Source organism: Chiloscyllium punctatum, chromosome 8 (genome assembly GCF_047496795.1).
Source record: "Chiloscyllium punctatum isolate Juve2018m chromosome 8, sChiPun1.3, whole genome shotgun sequence".
NCBI lineage: Eukaryota > Metazoa > Chordata > Chondrichthyes > Orectolobiformes > Hemiscylliidae > Chiloscyllium > Chiloscyllium punctatum.
Window position 1 is genome coordinate 65664762 of NC_092746.1, and position 22272 is coordinate 65687033.

The following is a 22272-nucleotide window of genomic DNA, read 5'->3' on the forward strand; positions in this document are numbered from 1 at the left end:
AACAATCAATATCAAACTGGTCTTATTGCATTTCTGCAATGATCACCAGAGCTTTCAGGATCTTGATACTATTTACAGAATAAAGCATTTTGTTTACAAAGAATACCCACTCTGTCCTCACCCCTATATTTTGTGATATGAATCTCTCTCTCTCTCTCTCTCTCTCTCTCCTACCTCTCTCTGCCAAACAGGGTTAATGGTGTTAAAAGCAATCCCAGTGCGTTTCTCTTGCCCATGGTGTGGTAAAACAGGGAAGATGCTGTGTTTTCCTGGCTGGATGGAAATCTTCAGGTAAGGATCAGGATTAAAGAACATCCCTTTCTTCAAACCAACAGCTTGAAAACCTATTCAAGACAAAGAAGAAGACTAATATAAATGTACATTATATTATATTGTAATCACATGCCAACTGTCTAGAAATCTGCAGGATTTTACATTACAATCAATCACTTTGTTTTCGCAGAGTAGGGTTACCAGCTATGAATTTGCAAACTTTTGAAACCTGAGGAAAAATCTATCAAACATCATCCATAAATTAACATTACCAGATATAAATTTGGAAAACATGATTGGCATTTACTATTCATAACATTTCCAAGTTTTATAACAGTGGATCAAATTTTAAATCTGTTGGCTTGGTGAAGAAGTATTTGACTAGCCATTTTTCTTGTGTGTTGACGTAAGATCAAAATATACAACTGCAACAGATACACTTAATTGTTTAATAGACCAAGTTGACAGGGGTGCTCTCTCAAAGCCCAGGGATGCCATGTTTGAATCTGTCAGAATTTGGCCCTTGGGCAGTTTGAGCTAATTAGGATTGGATAGGGCAATGGGTCTCATGGAGTGTGTGTGACTAGACCAGAGCATGAAAGTATCCAGATTTCCAGAACCTCTGCTTTTCAGACTACCAGTTCCACCATATTATTTCTATATAAGGGGAGAGTCCCTTGAAAAAGGTCAAACTAAAACTGCACTCCTTAATCTGATTAAATCTATTTAAATTCATATTAGAAACTGACCAAAAACAGCTAATCAAAGTTTGGTAGAAGATTTGTAGCTCGGGTAATCGTTGTTGTGGTTCTGTTCGCCAAGCTGGGAATTTGTCTTGCAAATGTTTCGTCCCCTATCTAGGTGACATCCTCAGTGCTTGGGAGCCTCATGTGAAGTGCTTCTGTGCTGTTTCCTCCGGCATTTATAGTGGCCTGTCTCTGCCGCTTCCGGTTGTCAGTTCGAGCTGTCCACTGTAGTGGCCGGTATAATGGGTCCAGGTCAATGTGTTTGGTGATAGAGTCTGTGGATGAGTGCCATGCCTCTAGGAATTCCCTGGCTGTTCTCTGTTTGGCTTGTCCTATAATGGTAGTGTTGTCCCAGTCGAATTCATGTTGCTTGTCGTCTGTGTGTGTGGCTACTAAGGATAGCTGGTCGTGTCGTTTCGTGGCTAGTTTGTGTTCGTGTATACGGATCATTAACTGTCTTCCTGTTTGTTCGATGTAGTGTTTTCTGCAGTCCTTGCATGGGATTTTGTATACTACATTGGTTTTGCTCATGTTGGGTATCGGGTCCTTTGTTCTGGTGAGTTGTTGTCTGAGCATGGCTGTTGGTTTGTGTGCTGTTATGAGTCCTAGTGGTCGCAGTAGTCTGGCTGTCAGTTCAGAAATGCTCCTGATGTATGGTAGTGTGGCTAGTCCTTTGGGTTGCGGCATGTCCTCGTTCCGTTGTCTCTCCCTTAGGCATCTGTTGATGAAATTGCGAGGGTATCCGTTTTTGGCGAATACTTTGTATAGGTGTTCCTCTTCCTCTTTTTGTAGTTCTGGTGTGCTGCAGTGTGTTGTGGCCCTTTTGAATAGTGTCCTGATGCAACTTCGTTTGTGTGTGTTGGGGTGGTTGCTTTCATAGTTTAGGACTTGGTCTGTGTGTGTGGCTTTCCTGTAAACCTTTGTGGTGAATTCTCCGTTAGGTGTTCTCCGTACCATCACATCTAGGAATGGGAGTTGGTTGCCCTTTTCTTCCTCTCTAGTGAATCGGATTCCTGTGAGTGTGGCATTGATGATCTGGTGTGTATTCTCTATTTCTGTGTTTTTAATTATTACAAAGGTGTCATCCACGTATCTGACCCAGAGTTTGGGTTGAAGTTGTGGTAAGACTGTTTGTTCTAACCTTTGCATTACTGCTTCTGCTATGAGTCCAGAGATCGGTGAGCCCATGGGTGTTCCGTTGATTTGTTCGTATATTTGGTTATTGAATGTGAAGTGTGTTGTGAGGCACAAGTCCAGTAGTTTAAGTATGCCGTCTTTGTTGATAGGTTCAACGTCCTGTTGTCTGTTATGTCTGTCCAGCAGGTTGGCTATTGTTTCTTTGGCTAGTGTTTTGTCGATGGAGGTGAACAGTGCCGTTACATCGAATGAGACCATAGTTTCTTCCTTGTCTATGTGTATATTTCTGATGATGTCCAAGAATTCCTGTGTCGATTGTATAGATTGTCTGGATCCGCTGATCAGGTGTTTCAGTTTCTGCTGTATAGGGCATTATAGGGCAAGCCAAACAGAGAACAGCCAGGGAATTCCTAGAGGCATGGCACTCATCCACAGACTCTATCAACAAACACATCGACCTGGACCCAATATACTGGCCACTACAGTGGACAGCTCGAACTGACAACCGGAAGCAGCAGAGACAGGCCACTATAAATGCCGGAGGAAACAGCACAGAAGCGCTTCACAGGAGGCTCCCAAGCACTGAGGATGTCACCTAGACAGGGGACGAAACGTTTGCAAGACAAATTCCCAGCTTGGTGAACAGAACCACAACAAAAACAGCTAATGTATATACTCAAATTGATCATAAGTGACTATTTCCATGAATCTTTACAGCTAGAAACACACTGCGTTATGCATTGTACATTTTTACTTTGCATAAACAATTTCATTGCTAATATCTCACAGAGAACTCCAGGAAATCATCTCCCTTTCCTGAATTTCCAGGCCCCACTGAAATCAAATGGAACCTGAAAATAGTGGCATGAACGCAATGTTCTGAATCTCAACATCATGCTGAGTCCAGGCAATTTTTACTGAAGCGGGTTTAGGACAAGCAGAACTATCTAGCCCCAGGAAGCAGGCAACCAGTTAGTTTTGCTTGACAAAGTACTGAAGTTGGAAACTGGGTGAGTGAGGGAAATCAGTGTAGTAAGGGAGAGGTGCTGTTCTAATCTTTTACTGTAAAACTGATGCTCTGACAAAAAGAGTGAGACACAATGATACTAGAGAGCTGAGGGTCTAGTGATATTAATTAGCTGAGCAGGAAGATGATTAGTTGGTCATTTTTACACTTTTTTTCTCTCTCTAAACTGGGGCAGCTTTTAAACTAGTGCCAGGGAGATTATAAATTTATAGCTCAATTAGTTGACCTACTCAATATTCAAATTTACACATTATCTTCAGATGGAAATTCTGTGCTTGAAACCATAATTAGTTTCTCCTAATACATAAAGATTGCAAGCCAGGTGATAGGACATAGCTGTGGCATGTGGGAGCTAGTGTCTGGCAGTGTGACCCACAGATACCACATCTGTAGTAAGCTCCTGCATAGTCTCTCCTTGTAGTTCTGTTTTACTGTTTGGAATGTAACCTCTTAATGCAACGCAATCTGCCTTTGACCCACAATTAATGATTCTGCCTTCAGTAACCTCAGTCTCATGCTCCTCTCCATCACCTCCTCTTTCTTTCAAATCCCTTTTATAGCCAATTGCTTTGATCAATATTGAGTAACCCCTCCAAAATGTTTCTGTTTTAGTTTAGTGCCATTTTTATTATGTGCAAGTGAAACACTTTGTGATGTTATACTAGGTTAAAGGTGCTATATCGATGCAAGTTGTGTTTATCAGATTAACTAAAATTACTTGAGGGCTAAGTCATCTGGAATTAAATTTGTGACCTGGTGATTCATCAGGTGGATGGTGTTATAGTCATGGAGAAGCAGTGTATTAAATGAGAGAATTTCAAGTTCTACTCTAACACTAAAAAGTTTGGCCAAAACCTAAGAGGTGATAGACTGTGATAGTAGCTCTGCAGAAAAGACAGAATCTGCCATTTATGCCATCTGTTTGGATGTTTTGCCAAAGTTATGGCATGAGATTGGAAGAACCCAGCTTAAACTTTACCCCAAGAACTTTATCAAAGATCAGATGTCTTTCATTCTATCACTCTCTAAATTAAATTTGCACATCAATTTCAAACTACCACAGTTCTGAATCATGAAAAAAGAAAAGTACTTTTCCTTTAGCATGGTTGTCACAAAAAAAACATAGCTTATACAAGATAAATTTCTCCATTTTCCAAGTTACTGTAATTATAAATTGTAATGGAATCAGAAAATATATCAAAAATATATTTTTCATACTGTCACTGAGATAAGGTAAACTTGAATACTGGGCTTAATACATATTATTGAAGTAGTGTATTCAATTCTGGATGCTGCACTTTCAGAAGGATGTTGAGACATAGACTGGGTGGAGTTCAACTAGACCTCAAGGAAAGCGGAAGCAGATTCAGTTGTAATTTTCAAAAAGGGAATTGGATGATTGTTTGAAGATGGAAATTTTGCAGGGCTATGGCAAAAGAGGAAAGTGGCATTAGGTGGGAAAAGGAGAGACAGAAAGCCTCAGGATGGACTCTCTCCAACCTTATTAACTTTGAAATTTAAAAGAAAAATCACTCAGCAACGAGGCAACCACAAGGAAAGGGCAAGTCCCCCTGCAAGAGGCTGCCAGTGCCTGGAGCTGGGACTGGGCAGATCGGAAAGGCCTCAAAGCTTGGTAGGAGCACAAGCTAAATAGTTTTTTTTCTGTGGTGTATCATTTTATAATATCATGATGTTTACACTTCAAGAATTCAACGATTATATGCAAGTATTTTTTAAACACAGCTACTTTGGAGGAATTAATAAAATTAAACAAATCACATTTCCTTATGTATAATTATTTATAGTTTATTCTGAGCAATGTCTTTGTGAAGCTTGGTTCAAACAGAAAACTATACAAAAACAATTATTACTTTGATATTGAAAATTAGAGATGGATGCATTTTAAAAAAAAAACTGTACCTGACAGTGTAAAACTGATCAGTCTTCGACTTCCCTGACATTGAACAGCATCTTCACTGGAAATGGTCTTAAAAACCTAATCAGTAGGAAAAATAGGAAAGATTAATAATGCGATTCTTTCTCAAGGGACTCAAGGCATGAAATTACAATCAAATTGAATAACAATCAAATAAAACAATCAAATTAACAGATGGAAGCCAAAGATAAAAGCATTTGTGTTCTCCCATTAAGAAAGTGTTGATAATACAAATCTTGCCAATCTAATGGTAAGAATTCTGCCAATAAGTTGTTTCAACACAGACATCACAAAGACATTGAAATTTTTGGCAACAAATATCTGAACAGAAACAGAAAAAACATTGATCAGAGTATGCAAAGATAAATTTAGATGAAGGCATGTAATTTAACTTTTTAACATATTTAGTTCAGTGTTCAAAGGACATGACAGGTTCAAGCATGGAACTAACTCCACAAGATTACATTTGTTTTTACTGGAATTGATAAGGTGGGATAAAGGGGAAATACAATAATATGGCGGTGGTAGAAATAAACATTTGGAAAATTGGGAGGAATTCACTGTCAGGTGAACATCTCTGTCAGCATCGTGCCATGAACTCTGTGTCAGGATCCTAAAACACAAAGAATTCTTTTTTTATTCACTCATGAGACATGGGTGTTTCTGGCAAGCCAGCATTTATTGCCCATCCCTGGCCGCCCTTGAACCGAGTGGCTTGTTAGGCCACTCAGAGGGCAGTTGAAAGTCAATCGCATTGCTCCAGGGTCTGGAGTTACATGTAGGCCAGAACAGGTAAGGATGGCAGATTTCCTTCCTGAAGGACATTAGTGAGTCAAATGTTATTTTTTCTGACAATTGGCAAACATTTCACAGTCATCAGTATATTAATTCCAGATATTCTTGTATATTGAATTTGAATTCAAATCCGGGTCCCCAGAACATTACCTGAGTTTCTGGATTAATAGTCGAGCAATAATACTATTAGGTTATTGCCTTCTCTCATATTCAATATGAATTAACTGGTACAAATGGTACTAGCTGCGGGAATGGAAAGCTCTGAGTAATCTGGGTAAGGCAGTCTGAAAGGTTGATAAGAGAAAAATTTGTCACATCCTCAGCTTTATTAGTAGAAAGGTAAGAGGGGAAAGCAAGGAAATTATATTTCATAAAATATTGGTTTGACCTTGTAGTGTCACGTTAAACATATCAGTAAGCTTTTAAAAGACAAGCTCACAACATCATAATAGTATTGCAGCATATGACCTGAGAATCTATAGGTCTCATATTCCATTTTATCTTGCGTCACCGGAAGAGTGCCACTCTACCGCAACATAATAGCATAAGATGAGCCCAGATACCTATGTGCATGAGAAATGTAATGTTTATACATAATAGTTGTGATAAGTATCTGTTGGATTCTTCAACACCGTGACATCCATACCCAGGTTCTGATGTTACAGGAGATAAATAAGCGTTGCCACATCAAGTAAAAACACTTTTAGAGGCAAACTCATACTAGGTCTCTTTGGAGTAGTGATTTCAATTCTGGATGCTGCACTGTCAGAAGGATGTTGAAGTCTAGACCAGGCGCAGTTCAGATTACTAGAACTCAATGAAAGAAGACTGGAAGCTGGTTCAATTGTAATTTTCAAAACGAGAATTTGATGATTGTTTGAAGATGGAAATTTTGCAGGGCTATGGCAAAAGGGGGAGGGAGAGAGAGGAAAAAAAACCTGAGGATGGACTCTCCCCAACTATTTAATTTTGAAATGTAAAAAAATTCCCTTGGCAACTGGGCAACTACAGTGAAAGGGAAATTCCTGCTTTGAGGAGCTGCCTGTGCTTACAGCTGAGACTGTGCAGATAGGGATGACCTCAAAGCTTGCCCACAAGGCTAGATTGCTTCTTTCTGTGCCATATTATTCTCTAATTCTGTGATGATAGAAAGAACATTACACAGTCATGCTGAGATAGACCATAAATGCATATCTGTATATAGGTGTCTTTATCTGAACATTTATTTGTAACATTCTGTTACATATGATGTTTGTTATCACAAAAGGGATACCATGCCAGGGTAGTGTTCGAAGATATTATGCAGGATGTCCATAAACGTGTATATTTAGTGTTAGTTTAAAGCAAACAGACTGTTCTTAAGAAGTACGAAAAGGAAATCAGTTCTTGTTTCTTGAGCCACATTTGATGACGTGGACTTGGGCCAGAGTAGACAGAATTCCTTCCGCACTCATTATAATTACTGAAGCACGTATCCCCACTGAATTACTGATATAATTAGGCAAACCCATCCACTTTCTGAGCAGGCCAATCACAGGCCTATTTAAAACATTAATGTACTTTCAAAATGATATTGCATTTTTTTACTGCAAGATTTCACTGTGGAATGGCTGTAGAAGAAAGTGCAGAATGACGAGTTGCTCAGAAGCCCCAAATTCTGTGTGAAGGAGATCTTACGAGAGAAGTCAGAGTGAGGAGGGCATTTTCCTTTCCAGGTAGTGGGCGAAGGATCTTAAAGTATCAATCATACCCAAGATGGAGAGAAGTCTGGAGATTGTCAGCTTCATAAACAACTGGAGCTAGATGAAACAGGGAATAGACTTAAATTACCTCGCAAAACCAACAACTCTTCACTGCTATATATCCATCAACAGTACATGATAACAGTCTGTAGCCTCCTTGCTACCACTCTCAACATTTTCTCCCATCTACAACATCCTTCATTATCAACATCATGAGCTGCTAGTGAGCTGGAACAGATTCCTCTGAAGTTTGTAGAATAGAAAATGGTGAGGCTAAGGTCTTACTGAATCTATGAAAACACCCATTAGATCAAACTGCACTATGATTCCTGTCACTAGCTTTTGTGCAACCCATTAGTACCATCCTTATGCTTGGTATTTTATCTTCACTCTAAGCCTTTCCACAGGGACTGCAGGCGATGGAAAGCACATACCTCAGACAAGGAATATCCTTCTGAGAATGAATAGTCACATCCAAATGCCAGCGCAGAAACTGATATCCAAGACAAGAGTCCAGGGTGTTGCAGTAGCATATTAGCATGGATAGAGGATTAGATAACTAATAGAAGAAAGGGGATTGGGATAAGGGGTTCATTTTCAGGACAGCAACCTGTAATTACTGGTGTATCACCAAGATCAGTACTGGGGCCACAATTATTTACAATTTATATTCATGACTTTGATGAGGGAAGTCAATATAATACCAACAAGTTTGTGGGTGATGCAAAAATAGGCGGGAAAGCAAATGGTGCGGATGTCACAAAGAGTGTGGCAGAGGGATCCAGACAGTTTAAATTAGTGGGCAAAATCTGAGCAGATGGGATACAATCTGGAGAAACATGAGGTGACACACTTTGGCAGGAGAAATAGAGGAGCTGAATAGTATTTAAAATGGAGAAGTCTGCGAAAAGCTACAACAGAGGGATTTGGGAGGCCTTGTGTCTAAATCACTAAAGGTTAGCATAAAAGTTCAGTGGATAATAGGGAAAGAAAGTGGAATGTTGGTCTTTATTTCAAAGGATGAAAATGTGAGGACTGCAGAGTCTGGAGATCAGAGTGTGGTGCTGGAAAAACACGCAGGTCAAGAAAGTCTGATGAAGGGCTTATGTCTGAAACATCAATTCTCCTGCTCCTTGGATGCTGACTGACCTGCTGTGCTTTTCCAACACCACACTCACAATTTTATTTCAAAGAGAGTGGAGTATCCAACCTCTAGAACCCTCCTCTAGCTTATCTCTCCATGCTTCAGGCTCTCTGCCCTTATTCCTGATTAAGTGCTTTTGCCCGAAACATTGATTTTACTGCTCCTCGGATGCTGCCTGAACTGCTGTGCTCTTCCAGCACCACTAATCCAGAATCTGGTTTCCAGCATCTACAGTCATTGTTTTTACCTATTAAAATAGGGAAGCCTTGCTAAAAGTATACATGGTACTAGATTGACCACACCTGGAATACTATGAACTGTTTTGGTTCCCTTATTTAAGGAAAAATATACTGGCCTGGGAGGCAATCCAGAGAATGTTCTTCTGAGGTGAGATTGAGTAGGTTACATCTGTATTTATTGGAGTTTAGAAGAATGAGATGTGATCTTTTTAAAACATACAAGATTCTTAGGGGATGTAACAGGGTCGATGTGGAGAGTTTGTTTCTTCCTTGTAGGAGAGGTTAGTGACTGAGGGCATAACGTCAGAGTATGGAATTACGTTTTCAGACAATGGTAAGGAGGAAATTCTTCTCTCAGTGGGTCGTGAAATGAAATGCTGAACTCTTTATTGCACAGAGCTGTTAAGGCTGGGTCGATAAATATGTTTGATGTTTAGATAGACAGATTTTAATCAGGAAAGGATTCAAAGATTGTGAGAAAAAGGTAGGAAAGTAGCATTGTGGATTACAAAATCAACCAAGATCTCATTAGCAGAGTAGACTTGATAGGCTGAATAGCCTACTTCTACTCCAATGTCATATGTCTTATAATTGATTGGTTATTCTTAACCAATTGACCTGATGCTGGTGGATAAAGAATCCTTGACGCTCAATCCTTGATCCTTTCATGTGTTCAAATCTCCTGTCATGGCAGCTCCAAGTCTGGAGGAAATGCCTACAGTCTGTGTGGAATCATCTCTACATGGCACCAGCACTCTGCAATCTGCCTTGGATAGGATGTCTATCTTCAGAGTGGGTGAAGCATGTTCTCACAATATAAAGCAATGTTCATAGACTTTGCAACTTTGATGGAATCCTGAAATCAAAATGATTGGGTTTCTTTCTCTTTTTGTAATGAATAGTATTTGTTCACGTCTTGAGTGTATGGATCGTGACATTTTTCTAAGTACAGTAATATTTTTGTTGTTTTCGTTGCTTCATTGCGAACATTTCCATGTCTCTCCACTTAATACTGCAGTTCCTACAGAGTTGACATACATCATCTTAATCTTTCCTGAATCAGTTCTAATATCTTTGTTCAGCTCAGCTTGCACAAATATTTTAGGAAATATAATAAATTGATCAATGAAAGGGAGCAAAAACTGAACCAAGGGCAAATTGCCATTTAGCTTATCCTGTAAATACTATCTTATGGTGATTTCCCCCACAGATTGATAAACATTTTTACTATATTATAAAGAAGGAGAAAAAGCGATTAAGGATTGTTATATTGATATAGGACATTGACTAATTGCAGTGGTATATAATTGTGGTTATTATTTTAATATTGCTTGCACACTGTCAGTGACACATAAAATGTACAGCATGTTGTTTGTCTTATCGAAGGAAGTCCAATGCTGGCCAGGTCTGAAATTAGTCGTGAGTGTGGTGCTGGAAAAACACAGCAGGCCCGACGGGCAGGAGAATCAAGGAGCCCTTAATCAGGGCTTATGCCCGAAATGTTGATTCTCCTGTTCCATGATGCTGCCTGACCTGCTGTGCTTTTCCAGCACCACACTCTCGACTCTGATCTCCAGCATCTGCAGTCCTCACTTTTTCTCAGCTCTGAAATTAGCCACGCAGTTGGTGTTAAAACCTGATTTAGTTAGGTTACTGTATAACAGTGAATATTATCGTGGCCATATTTAGAGACTCCAATAAGTGCACTCTGTTGATTTGTAGCACACTTTTTCTGGAAAGGAGAGAAGAAGAAGAGCATGTAAGTCCAGAATACAATTTCTGTCATCATTAACTGTTATGGACAGCGTTTTTCATGGGTGCATGGTGACTCAGTGGTTAGCACTGCTGCTTCACAGCACCAGGGACCTGGCTTCAATTCCTGCTTTGGGTGACTGTCTGTGTGGAGTTTGCACATTCTCCCTGTGCCTGCACGGGGTTTCCCCCCGGTGTTCTGGTTTTCTCCCACAGTCCAAAGATGCGCTAGTCAGGTGAATTGGCTGTGCTAAATTGCCCATAGTGTTAGGTGCTTTAGTCAGGGGTAAATATGGGGCAGGGGAATGGGAATGGGTCTGGGTGTGTTACTCTTTGGACGGTTGGTGTGTGGACTTGTTGGCCCAAAGGGCCTGTTTCCATACTGTAGGGAATCTAGTCATGTAAAATAGAATGCAGAGATCAGGTCTGATTTCATTTCTCCGCCACTGATGGTAGCTCAGCCTGTAAGAGATAATGTTATCCATTGTCATCTTCATCGGTTTTGATTATGTTGGTCTGGTAAGTGATTCTTATACACTTGCTTGACTATTTAAGTTTGTGAATGGAGCTAGGATTGCATCAGACTGGCAATCTTCTGGAAAGGATCTGGAATGTATAAGAGAACATTTGTATTGGAACATTTGTAGTTGCGAAGTGGTTTAAATTTCTGTAAATAAACTATTTAGATTTAGAGCTAGAGTCATTTCTGCACTGCCCTGAAATAAATAAGACGTACTGCAAATCCAACTATATTGAACATGGAAGGCATTGGTGCATGAGATTTATCAATGAACATTTGATCCCAGACACTTTGAGAATACCAATGTGACAGTGAATGAAATTGTGATAATGCAGATATTGCATGTTTAGTTAAGGAATGGGAGTTGATGCAGAGTAGAAAACAGAGGAGGATAAAGTAGCATCAGAAAAAGCTGCACAAAATATCTTAATTTTAGAGATAAAGCATTTCAATAACTTTTCACACAGTACAGACTGCAAGAGCAATTGCTAATTCACTGGCAGGGTCAGATGGGGAAAATCATAAAGAGAGATGTGGTTTGAGTTATAGAGTCTATTCTTTAGGAGGTCTTGAGGCATTGTATAAATCCCCTGTTCAGCTCTGCTGGATATGGGACCTGCCTCTTTGCTCTGCCTATGGTAAAGATTATAGCAAGGTGGATTGGATCTGCTTGTGGGCAGAAGAGGAGAAATATATTCCCCAAGAATGGTTACCAGAAACTGAAGTTTAGAGGTCCTGGGACTGAAGTGATATCTAACAGAGAGAAACAGAATGAACACATTGGATTTTTGTGGAGTCAGGGAGATTCTGCAGACAGTGTATGAGACCTGGTTCTGATATTCCTGCCCCATTCTTGTTGCCCATAACTTTTGCTGATGTGAAATAAGCATGGAGGAAGTGAGTTCACACCTTACATTCTTCACTAGGTCAGCTCCATGCTTCAGTAAACACCCTTGCAATTTTCATGGGATTGGCTCAGCTTCTCAATGACTCAATATTAAATCTGGAAGGCTGTTAAATGCCCATTGTTAAAGTTTATGTGAACATAAATCAGACACAAAGTTAAGTGCTGGAGCTCCTGAAGTTTTGGCTACATGGGCATTGTTTTGGTACCAAACTGGCATTCACCACTGCGGGTGCACAGGTTTGATACAGCCCATAGTGAACATCAAGCTTTAGCATGGGCATTACACTTAAAATGCATTATTTTAAGGCAAAGTGGACATTGTTGGTAAGACCATCATGTGATGCTTGTTGAGCTGCTGGACTAATTCAAAGGGAATTAAGAGTCACATGTAGTCCAGACCAAGTACGTAGGGCAGATTTATTTCCCTAAAGGCCAACAGTGAATCAGATGGGTTTTTTTGGCAATTGGTGACCGTTTCATGATTCCCCAATACTGAGGCTAGCTTATAATTTCCAAATTATTAATTTAATTTAAATTCTACCAGTTGATATGGTGTGTTTGAGCCCCATTTTGCCAGAAGATTAGCTGAGCCTCTGGATTACTAGTCCAGTGGTACTGCTACTACACTCTTCCCTTCGAGTGAGATCTAGAAGTAGGCAGATTGGGCAGATAGAGATGCCAAGGAGCATATATAATACTGCCTTGATGACAGTGCTGTCATTTTCAATTTGACCACTTCAGCTCATCCTCTCAAACACACACAGTTGAGCACATATTCAGGTTTAAGAAAGCCATTTAAGAGGTATATAGATGGACACTTGAAGCACCATAGCATACAAGACTACAGTACACTTGCTGAAAAATGGGATTTGAAGAGATAGATACTTGATAACCAGTTCAGACATCATGGGACAAAGGGCCTTTTTCCATGCTGTAAAACACTATGACTCAACAGCAGCTAGGAATTCCTGCTCCTCCCTTAATCTCTGCTATTTAAAAAAAATCATTAAATCCCTTTAGGATTAATTATTGGCTGATTTTCACTGTCTCTGCCTGAGGTTGGAAAAATGTTGTGATCCTACTACATTTTTAAGTTGGTGAAGTCAGCAATGCTGCACAGGGAGAAGGCTTTTCTTCTGATCTCAAGTGTTCTGGTCAGACCATTTGTTCCCACTTACTGTTATTGTACTTACCTGCCCGCTTGGTCTGCAACACAACAGGGAGAGATTGATTCAAGGCAGCACAGAGGGACAAGCAAGGACACACACACACACACACACACACACACACACACACACACACACACACACACACACACACAATGAGCTGCACCCGATGTCATAGAATCCCTGTAATGTGGAAAGAGGCAATTTGGTCCATCGAGTCTGCACTAACTCAACGAAGAGCATCCCACTCATACCCACCCCTCCCCTCCCTATTCTGTAACCCTGCATTTCCCATGGCTAACCCATCTAGTCTGCACATCCCTGGACTTTGGGGAGGTGGGGGGGAAAAACAGAGCACCTGGAGGAAACCCATACAAATACAGGGAGAACATTCAAACTTCATACAGTCACCCAAGGCTGGAAACAAAGCCAGGTCCCTAGCACTGTGAAGCAGTAGTGCTAACCACTGTGCCAGCTAGTTTCTGTTTCTATTTTAGCATCGGAGAAATGTGTTCTCAAATGGGAGGGGAAGAGTCCCATTCTGTATGAGTGTATCATGGAAGTGGATGTTTAAAAACTTGCTAAATCCCTAAGGCTAGACACATCTGTGGAAATGTTTCCTCTACAGAAAGAATTAAGTCTTCAATGGAATTCTGGGTGAAGAATAAAGTCATCGCATGTTATGTGGCAGCAGGGGATGAAGTAGCTGTCTGTGCCAAAGCCCAGTGTCAAAGATGAAAATGTTTACAAACAGAATTAGATTCCCCACTCATGAAAGAAACAGCTTTTCAATCAGTTGGAGTTTTGGTGCACTAACTGAAATTCAGCTTTCACTTATGCTTTCAATCGACCCAAACTGAAAACAGAATAGAATAGCATAAGTGTTTCCATAATCAATCTGCTGGAAAGAGAGAGGGTGAAGTTAATTTTAACTTTAACTGTTCAGTAGATATTGAGCAAGGGCAGTTAAAAGTTTCCAATTAGCCCATTCCATTTCTGATGTGTTGATTCGTTTTTACGGATCTGTAGGATGCCTGTCTGAATCGGGGGGAAGCATTAGATACTTAAGAAATTCGGATATTATTATTTAATTCACGTTGCAATAGTAATGCCTTGCATTTTCCTGCCTATTCTTTTATATGCCCCATTTTACCTCTCAACCTTCATGTAAGCCTTCGTCACTTATACATCCTCGACCCAGCTCCTACCTGCTATATCAGCATCCAAACTTCCTCTTTACTCAAAATGCTTAACAAAGGAAATTGAGAGAAATATATAGTGTCATAGAATCACAGAGATGTCCCACCACGGAAACAGACCATACGGTCCAACTTGTCCATAACAATCAGACATCCGAAAATAATCTAGTCCCATTTGCCAGCATTTGGCCCATATCCCTCAAAACCCTGCGTATTCAGGTACCCAGATGCCTTTTAAATGTTGTAATTGTACCAATCTCTACTAATTCATCTGGCAGCTCATTCTATACACACACCATCCTCTGCTTGAAAAAGCTGCCCTTTAGATCCCTTTTAAGTCATTCCCCTCTAACTTTAAATCTATGCCCTGTAGATTTGGACTCCCCTATCCTGGGGAAAAGACTTTGGTTGTTCACCCTAACAATGTCCCTCATTATTTTATAAGCCTCAGTAAGATCACCCCGCAGCCTCCAAAGCTCCAGGGAAAACAGCCCAGCTATTCAGCCCCTCCCTATAGCTCAAACTCTCCAACCCTGTCCACATCCTTGTAAATCTTTTCTGAACCCTTTCAAGTTTCACAATATCTTTCTGATAGGAAGGAGACCAGAATTGCACGGAGTATTCCAACAGTTCCAACAGCCGCAACATGACCTCCCAACCCCTGTACTCAATACTCTGACCCTAGCCTATTCAACCTCTCCCTATAGCTCAAATCCTCCAACCCTGTCCACATCCTTGTAAATCTTTTCTGAACCCTTTCAAGTTTCACAACGTATTTCCTATATCTGGAAGACCAGAATTGAACACAGTATTCCAAAAGTGTCCTAACTAATGCCCTTACAGTTGCAACACAATCTCCCAACTCTTCCCCACAATGCATTGACAAACATAAGCAGGTATACCAAATGCCTTCCCCAATATCCTGTCTACCTGTAAGAACCAGACAGATATTGGACCAGGATCGGAGTGACTTATAGCAAGAGAGAGACAGGAACAATGTGAAAGGCAGTCAGCCAGTGTGGCAATGAAGAAAATGAGAATTTGAAAGTTAGAAAAAGAGAAAAATCAATGAGAAGTTGAAGGAAACAATCAGAGGAAGAGAGGTGAAGCATATTCAATATGTTGTAACTAGTGTAGCACTCTGGACATATACTTTGACTAACTGTGAACAACACTATGGAAATTTAACATGTTTACATGCATTCACAATCTGTCAAGCCAAACATTTTTTTTATGTGGAGCACATGTTGTATAAACATTCAATGTATCTTTACTCATTTAGAACACTTGGTAATTGATTTACTTAGTGTGCTTATTTCGCAGCTACATCATATAAGTAAGTAATGATCCCATGTAGAATTGCTGTGAATGGTAACTAAATGGTCATTTAAGGCACCAAAGGATTAAACTGGATAGCCCCAAGATTGACTGGTTGGAATGAAATGTCTGATTAACACCTTACTCAAAACAATATAGGTAAATGCAAACTTAGTGCTGCCTTGTTTTGTACTGACGATGGCATGCATGCCAGTGTTGAATGTGCTACTGAGTGCTGCATGCTTCATCAGAGGGACTATGATGTTGTAGCCACTACGGAGACGTGGGTTTCACAGGTGCAGGAATGGTTGTTAGATATTCCAGGATTTAGAATGTTTAAAAAGAACAGGGAGGGTGGAAAAATAGGAGGGGGTGTAGCATTGCTAATCAGAGAGTGCATCACAGCTACACAAACAAAGGTTGTTGAGGAAGGTTTGTCTACTGAGTCAGTATGCGTGGAAGTTAGGAACAGCAAGGGAACAGCCACCTCATTGGGTTTTTCTACAGACCCCCAATAGCAGTAGGGAGATTGAAGAACTCATAGACTGGCAGATTTTGGAAAAATGCAGATGTATTAGGGTTGTTGTTATGCGTGACTTCAACTTTCCCAATATTGACTGGAACCACCTTAGTGCAGGTACTTGGATGGAGCAGTTTTTGTCAGGTGTGTTCAGGAGGGCTTCCTTACTCAGTATGTGGACAGGCCAACGAGGGGAGAGGCCATTTTAGATTTGGTGCTCCGCAATGAGCCAGGACAGGTGTCAGATCTCGTGGTGGGAGAACAGTTTGGTGACAGTGACCACAACTGCCTCACATTTACCATAGCCTTGGAGAGGGGAAGGAACAGTTACCAAGAGAAGATATTTAATTAGAGAAAAGGAAATTATAACGCTATCTGACAGGAGTTGGGAAGTACAGATTGGGAGCAATTGGTCCACAGAAAGGGCACAACAGACATGTGGAGACTTTTTAAGGAACAACTGTTCCAAGTGATGCACGAATTTGTTCCTCTGAGACAGGCAAGAAGGGGTAAGATTAAGGAGCCTTAGATGACAAGAACAGAGGAGCCTCTCGTCAAAAGGAAGAAGGCAGCTTACGTGAGGTGGAGGAAGCAAGGATCTACCACAGCTTTAGAGGATTACAGGCTTACAAGAAAGGAGCTCAGAATTGCACCTAAATTGGAAGGGGACTAATATACTGGCAGGGAAATTTGCTAGAACTGCATGGAAGAATTTAAATTAGTAAAGTGGGGGGCGAGGGGTGGGACCCACGGAGATAGTGAGGAAAGAGATCGATCTGAGACAGGTACAGCAGACAACAGAAGTGAGTCAAACAGTCAGGGCAGGCAGGGACAAGGTAGGACTAATAAATTAAACTGTATTTATTTCAATGCAAGGGGCCTAACAGGGAAGGCAGATGAACTCAGGGCATGGTTAGGAACATGGGACTGGGATATAATAGCAGTTATGGAAACATAGCTCAGGGATGGGCAGGACTGGCAGCTTAATGTTCCAGGATACAAATACTACACGAAAGGATAGAAAGGGAGGCAAAAGAGGAGGGGGAGTGGCATTTTTGATAAGGGATAGCATTACAGCTGTGCTGAGGGAGGATATTCCCGGAAATACATGCAGGGAAGTTATTTGGGTGGAACTGAGAAATAAGAAAGGGATGATCACCTTATTAGGATTGTACTATAGACCCCCCCAATATTCAGAGGGAAATTCAGAAAAAAACTTGAATGGAGATCTCAGCTATCTGTAAGAATAATAGGGTAGTTATGGTAGGGGATTTTAACTTTCCAAACATCGACTGGGACTGCCATAATGTTAAAGGTTTAGTTGGAGAGGAATTTCTTAAGTGTGTACAAGACAATTTTCTGATTCAGTATGTGGATGTGAAGGTGCAAAACTAGAGAAGGTGCAAAACTTGACCTACTCTTGGGAAATAAGGCAGGGCAGGTGACGGAGGTGTCAGTGGGGGAGCACTTTGGGGCCAGCAACATAATTCTATTCGTTTTAAAATAGTGATGGAAAAGGATAGACCAGATCTAAAAGTTGAAGTTCTAAATTGGAGAAAGGCCAATTTTGACAGTATTAGGCAAGAACTTTCGAAAGCTGATTGGAGGCAGATGTTCGCAGGTAAAGGGACGGCTGGAAAATGGGAAGCCTTCAGAAATGAGATAACAAGAATCCAGAGAAAAGTATATTTCTGTCAGGGTGAAAGGGAAGACTGGTAGGTATAGGGAATGCTGGATGACTAAAGAAATTGAGGGTTTGGTTAAGAAAAAGAAGGAAGCATATGTCAGGTATAGACAGGATAGATCGAGTGAATCCTTAGAAGAATATAAAGGAAGTAGGAGTATACTTAACAGGGAAATCAAGAGGGCAAAACAGGGACATGAGATAGCTTTGGCAAATAGAATTAAGGAGAATCCAAAGGGTTTTTACAAATATAGTAAGGACAAAAGGGTAACTAGGGAGAAAATAGGACCCCTCAAAGATCAGCAAGGTGGCCTTTGTGTGGAGCCACGGAAAATGGGGGGGATATGAAATGAATATTTTGCATCAGTATTTACTGTGGAAAAGGATATGGAAGATATAGACTGTAGGGAAATAGATGGTGACATCTTGCAAAATGTCCAGATTACAGAGGAGGAAGTGCTGGATGTCTTGAAATGGTTAAAGGTGGATAAATCCCCAGGACCTGATCAGGTGTACCTGAGAACTCTGTGGGAAGCTAGAGAAGTGATTGCTGGGCCTCTTGCTGAGATATTTGTAACATCGATAGTCACAGGTGAGGTGCCAGAAGACTGGAGGTTGTCTAACGTGGTGCCATTGTTTAAGAAGGGTGGTAAGGACAAGCCAGGGAACTGTAGACCAGTGAGCCTGACCTCAGTGATGGGCAAGTTGTTGGAGGGAATCCTGAGGGACAGAATGTACATTTATTTGGATAGGTAAGGACTGATTCGGGATAGTCAACATGGCTTTGTGCATGGGAAATCATGTCTCACAAACTTGATTAAATTTTTTGAAGAAGTAACAAAGAAGATTGATGAGGGCAGAGCAGTAGATGTGATCTATATGGACTTCAGTAAGGCGTTTGACAAGGTTCATCATGGAAGACTGATTAGCAAGGTTAGATCTCATGGAATACAGGGAGAACTAGCCATTTGGATACAGAACTGGCTCAAAGGTAGAAGACAGAGGGTGGTGGTGCAGGGTTGTTTTTCAGACTGGAGGCCTGTGACCAGTGGAGTGCCACAAGGATCAGTGCTGGGCCCTCTACTTTTTGTCATTTACATAAATGATTTGGATGTGAGCATAAGAGGTACCAAAATGCAGATGACACCAAAATTAGAGGTGTAGTGGACAGCGAAGAGGGTTACCTCAGATTACAACAGGATCTGTACCAGATGGGCCAATGGGCTGAGAAGTGGCAGATGGAGTTTAATTCAGATAAATGCGAGGTGCTGCATTTTGGGAAAGCAAATTTTAGCAGGACTTATACACTTAATGGTAAGGTCCTAGGGAGGGTTGCTGAACAAAGAGACCTTGGAGTGCAGGTTCATAGCTCCTTGAAAGTGGAGTCGCAGGTCGATAGGATAGTGAAGAAGGCGTTTGGTATGCTTTCCTTTCTTGGTCAGAGTATTGAGTACAGGAGTTGGGAGGTCATGTTGCAGCTGTACAGGTCATTGATTAGGCCACTGTGGGAATATTGCATGCAATTCTGGTCTCCTTCCTCTCGGAAAGATGTTGTGAAACTTGTAAGAGTTCAGAAAAGATTTACAAGGATGCTGCCAGGGTTGGAGGATCTGAGCTACAGGGAGAGGCTGAATAGGCTGGGGCTATTTTCCCTCGAGCATTTGAGGCTGAGGGGTGACCTTATAGAAGTTTACAAAATTATGAGGGGCATGGATAGAATAAATAGACCAAGTCTTTTCCCTGGGGTCAGGGCGTCCAGAACTAGAGGGCATAGGTTTAGGGTGAGAGGGAAAAGATATAAAAGAGACCTAAGGGGCAACATTTTCACGCAGAGGGTGGTACGTGTATGAAATGAGCTGCCCAGAGGATGTGGTGGGGGCTGGTACAATTGCAACTTTTAAGAGGCATCTGGATGGGTATATGAATAGGAAGGGTTTGGAGGGATATGGGCCGGGTGCTGGCAGGTGGGACTAGATTGGGTTGGAATATCTGATCGGCATGGACGGGTTGGACCAAAGGGTCTGTTTCCATGCTGCACATCTCTATGACTTGATGACTCTAAATGAACTGAGAAGAGCCAGGAGGGGGCATGAAAAAGTTTTGGCAGGAAGGGTTAGTGAGAAAGTAGGGCCAGCCAGGTATAGTGTAGGGAACCTGTGCTTAGAGTCTGAGCAGCTTGGGGAAGCCTTAAATGAGTTTTTTTACTTTGGTTTTCACTGAGGAAAAGGGCTTTGTTCTGAAGAAGAACTTCAAGGAGCTGGGAAACAGGCTTGAACAGATCAAGATTGCTGAAGTTCATGTGCTGGAAATTTTGGCAAACATTAAGATTGATAGGTCCCCAGGGCCAGACCAGATTTATCCTCGGCTGCTCCAGGAAGTGAGAAAGGAGGTTGCTAAGCCACTGGTGAAGATCTTTGCTTCCTCAGTCTCCACGGGTGTCGTACTGGAGGATTGGAGGGAGCCGAATGTTTTTCCTCTTTTCAAGAAGGGGAAATAGGGACATTCCTGGCAATTACAGACCAGTCAGTCTTACATCTGTGGTCAGCAAGGTTTTGGAAAGTGTTCTGAGGGATAGGATTTATGACTATTTGGCAAAACATAGTGTGATTAAAGGCAGCCAGCATGGCCTTGTGAGGGGAAGATCGTGCCTCACAAATCTTATTGAGTTCTTCGAGGAGGTATCAAGACAGGTCAACGAAGGTCGAGTAGTGGATGCAATGTATATGCACTTCAGCAAGGCATTTGATAGGGTTCCCCATGGTAGGCTCATTCATAAAGTCAAGAGGTATGGGATACAGGGAGATTTGGCTATCTGGATTCAGAATTGGTTGGCTGACAGAAGGCAGAGAGTGGTTGTAAATGGAAAGTATTCTGCCTGGAAGTCAGTGGTGAGTGGTGTCTCACAAAGCTCTATTCTTGGGCTTCTGCTCTTTGTAGTTTTTATAAATGACTTGGATGAGGAGGTTGTGGGGTGGGTTAGTAAATTCACAGATTATACAAAGGTTGGAGGTGCCATTGATAATATTGAGGGCTACTGCAGGCTGCAGCGTGACATAGACAGGATGCAGAGCTGGGCTGAGAAATGGCAGATGGGATTCAGCCTGGATAAATGCAAAGCGATGTATTTTGGAAGGTCAAACTTGAATGCTGAATATCGGATTAAAAACAGGATTCTTGGCAGTGTGGAGGAACAGAGGGATCTGGATGTGCAAATGCATAGATCACTCAAAGTTGCCACCCAAGTGGATAGGGTTGTTAAGAAAGCATATGGTGTTTTTGGCTTTCATTAACAGGAGAATCGAGTTTAAGAGCCACAAGGTTTTGCTGCAGCTCTACAAGACCCTGGTGAGACCACACTTGGAATATTGTGTCCAGTTCTGGTCGTCTTATTATAGGAAAGATACGGAGGCTTTGGAGAGCAATGAAGATTTACCAGGATGCTGCCTGGACTGGAGGGCTTGTCTTACCAAGAGCGGTTGACTAAGCTCAGACTTTTCTCTCTGGAGAGATGGAGGAAGAGAGGTGACCTGATTGAGGTACACAAGGTAATGAGAGGCATGAATAGAATCAATGGACAGGACTGACTGGCATGAGGGGTCATCATTTTAAGATATTAGGAGGAAGGTATAGAGAGAAGTCAGAGGAAGGTCTTTACGCAGTGAGGTGTGAATGCATGGAATGCATTGCCAGCGATGGTGGTTGAAGCAAAGTCATTAGGGACATCTTAGTGACTGCTGGACATGAACACGGACAGCAGTGAATTGAGGGGTGCATAGGTTAGGTTATTATATTTTAGAATAGGAAAATTCCTCAGCATAACATCGTGGGCCAAAGGGCCTGTTTCTGTGCTGTATTTTTCTATGTTCTATGTTCTAGAGACTCAAAGTTTACAGGAACACAAAATATTAACTTGCACTCCTTAAGCAAGAGTTGCATTCTGACTTCTGTAGGGGCTGGAATTAGTTAAAGATGAATTGAAAGCCAGAGAACATGCCACTCTAACTTCCAGATATTGTGTTGAAGGCTTTGGTTCATGAGGTACACAGGAGGAGAGATAATCCCCAAGAGGTCAGGAAGTCCTCCAGATAAACACTGCAGTAGATCACTTTTGATTTCAATACAAGCAGTCTAATCCTGAAATCTTGGACATGTTTAATGACTTACAATA

General features: G+C 41.3%; 1 protein-coding gene across 8 annotated transcripts in view; it reads right to left on the reverse strand.

Moving 5' to 3' along the window:
- Positions 1-22272, reverse strand: part of LOC140480604 (E3 ubiquitin-protein ligase HECW1-like) — a 467461-nt gene that overhangs the window by 250328 nt on the left and 194861 nt on the right. For all 8 annotated transcript variants that reach the window (XM_072575690.1, XM_072575692.1, XM_072575685.1 and 5 more), the window contains 2 exons: positions 5104-5179; positions 175-344 (listed from right to left, as the gene is read on the reverse strand). In XM_072575690.1, coding sequence (XP_072431791.1) covers positions 175-344; positions 5104-5179 — 246 coding nt within the window. The remainder of the gene's footprint in view (positions 1-174; positions 345-5103; positions 5180-22272) is intronic.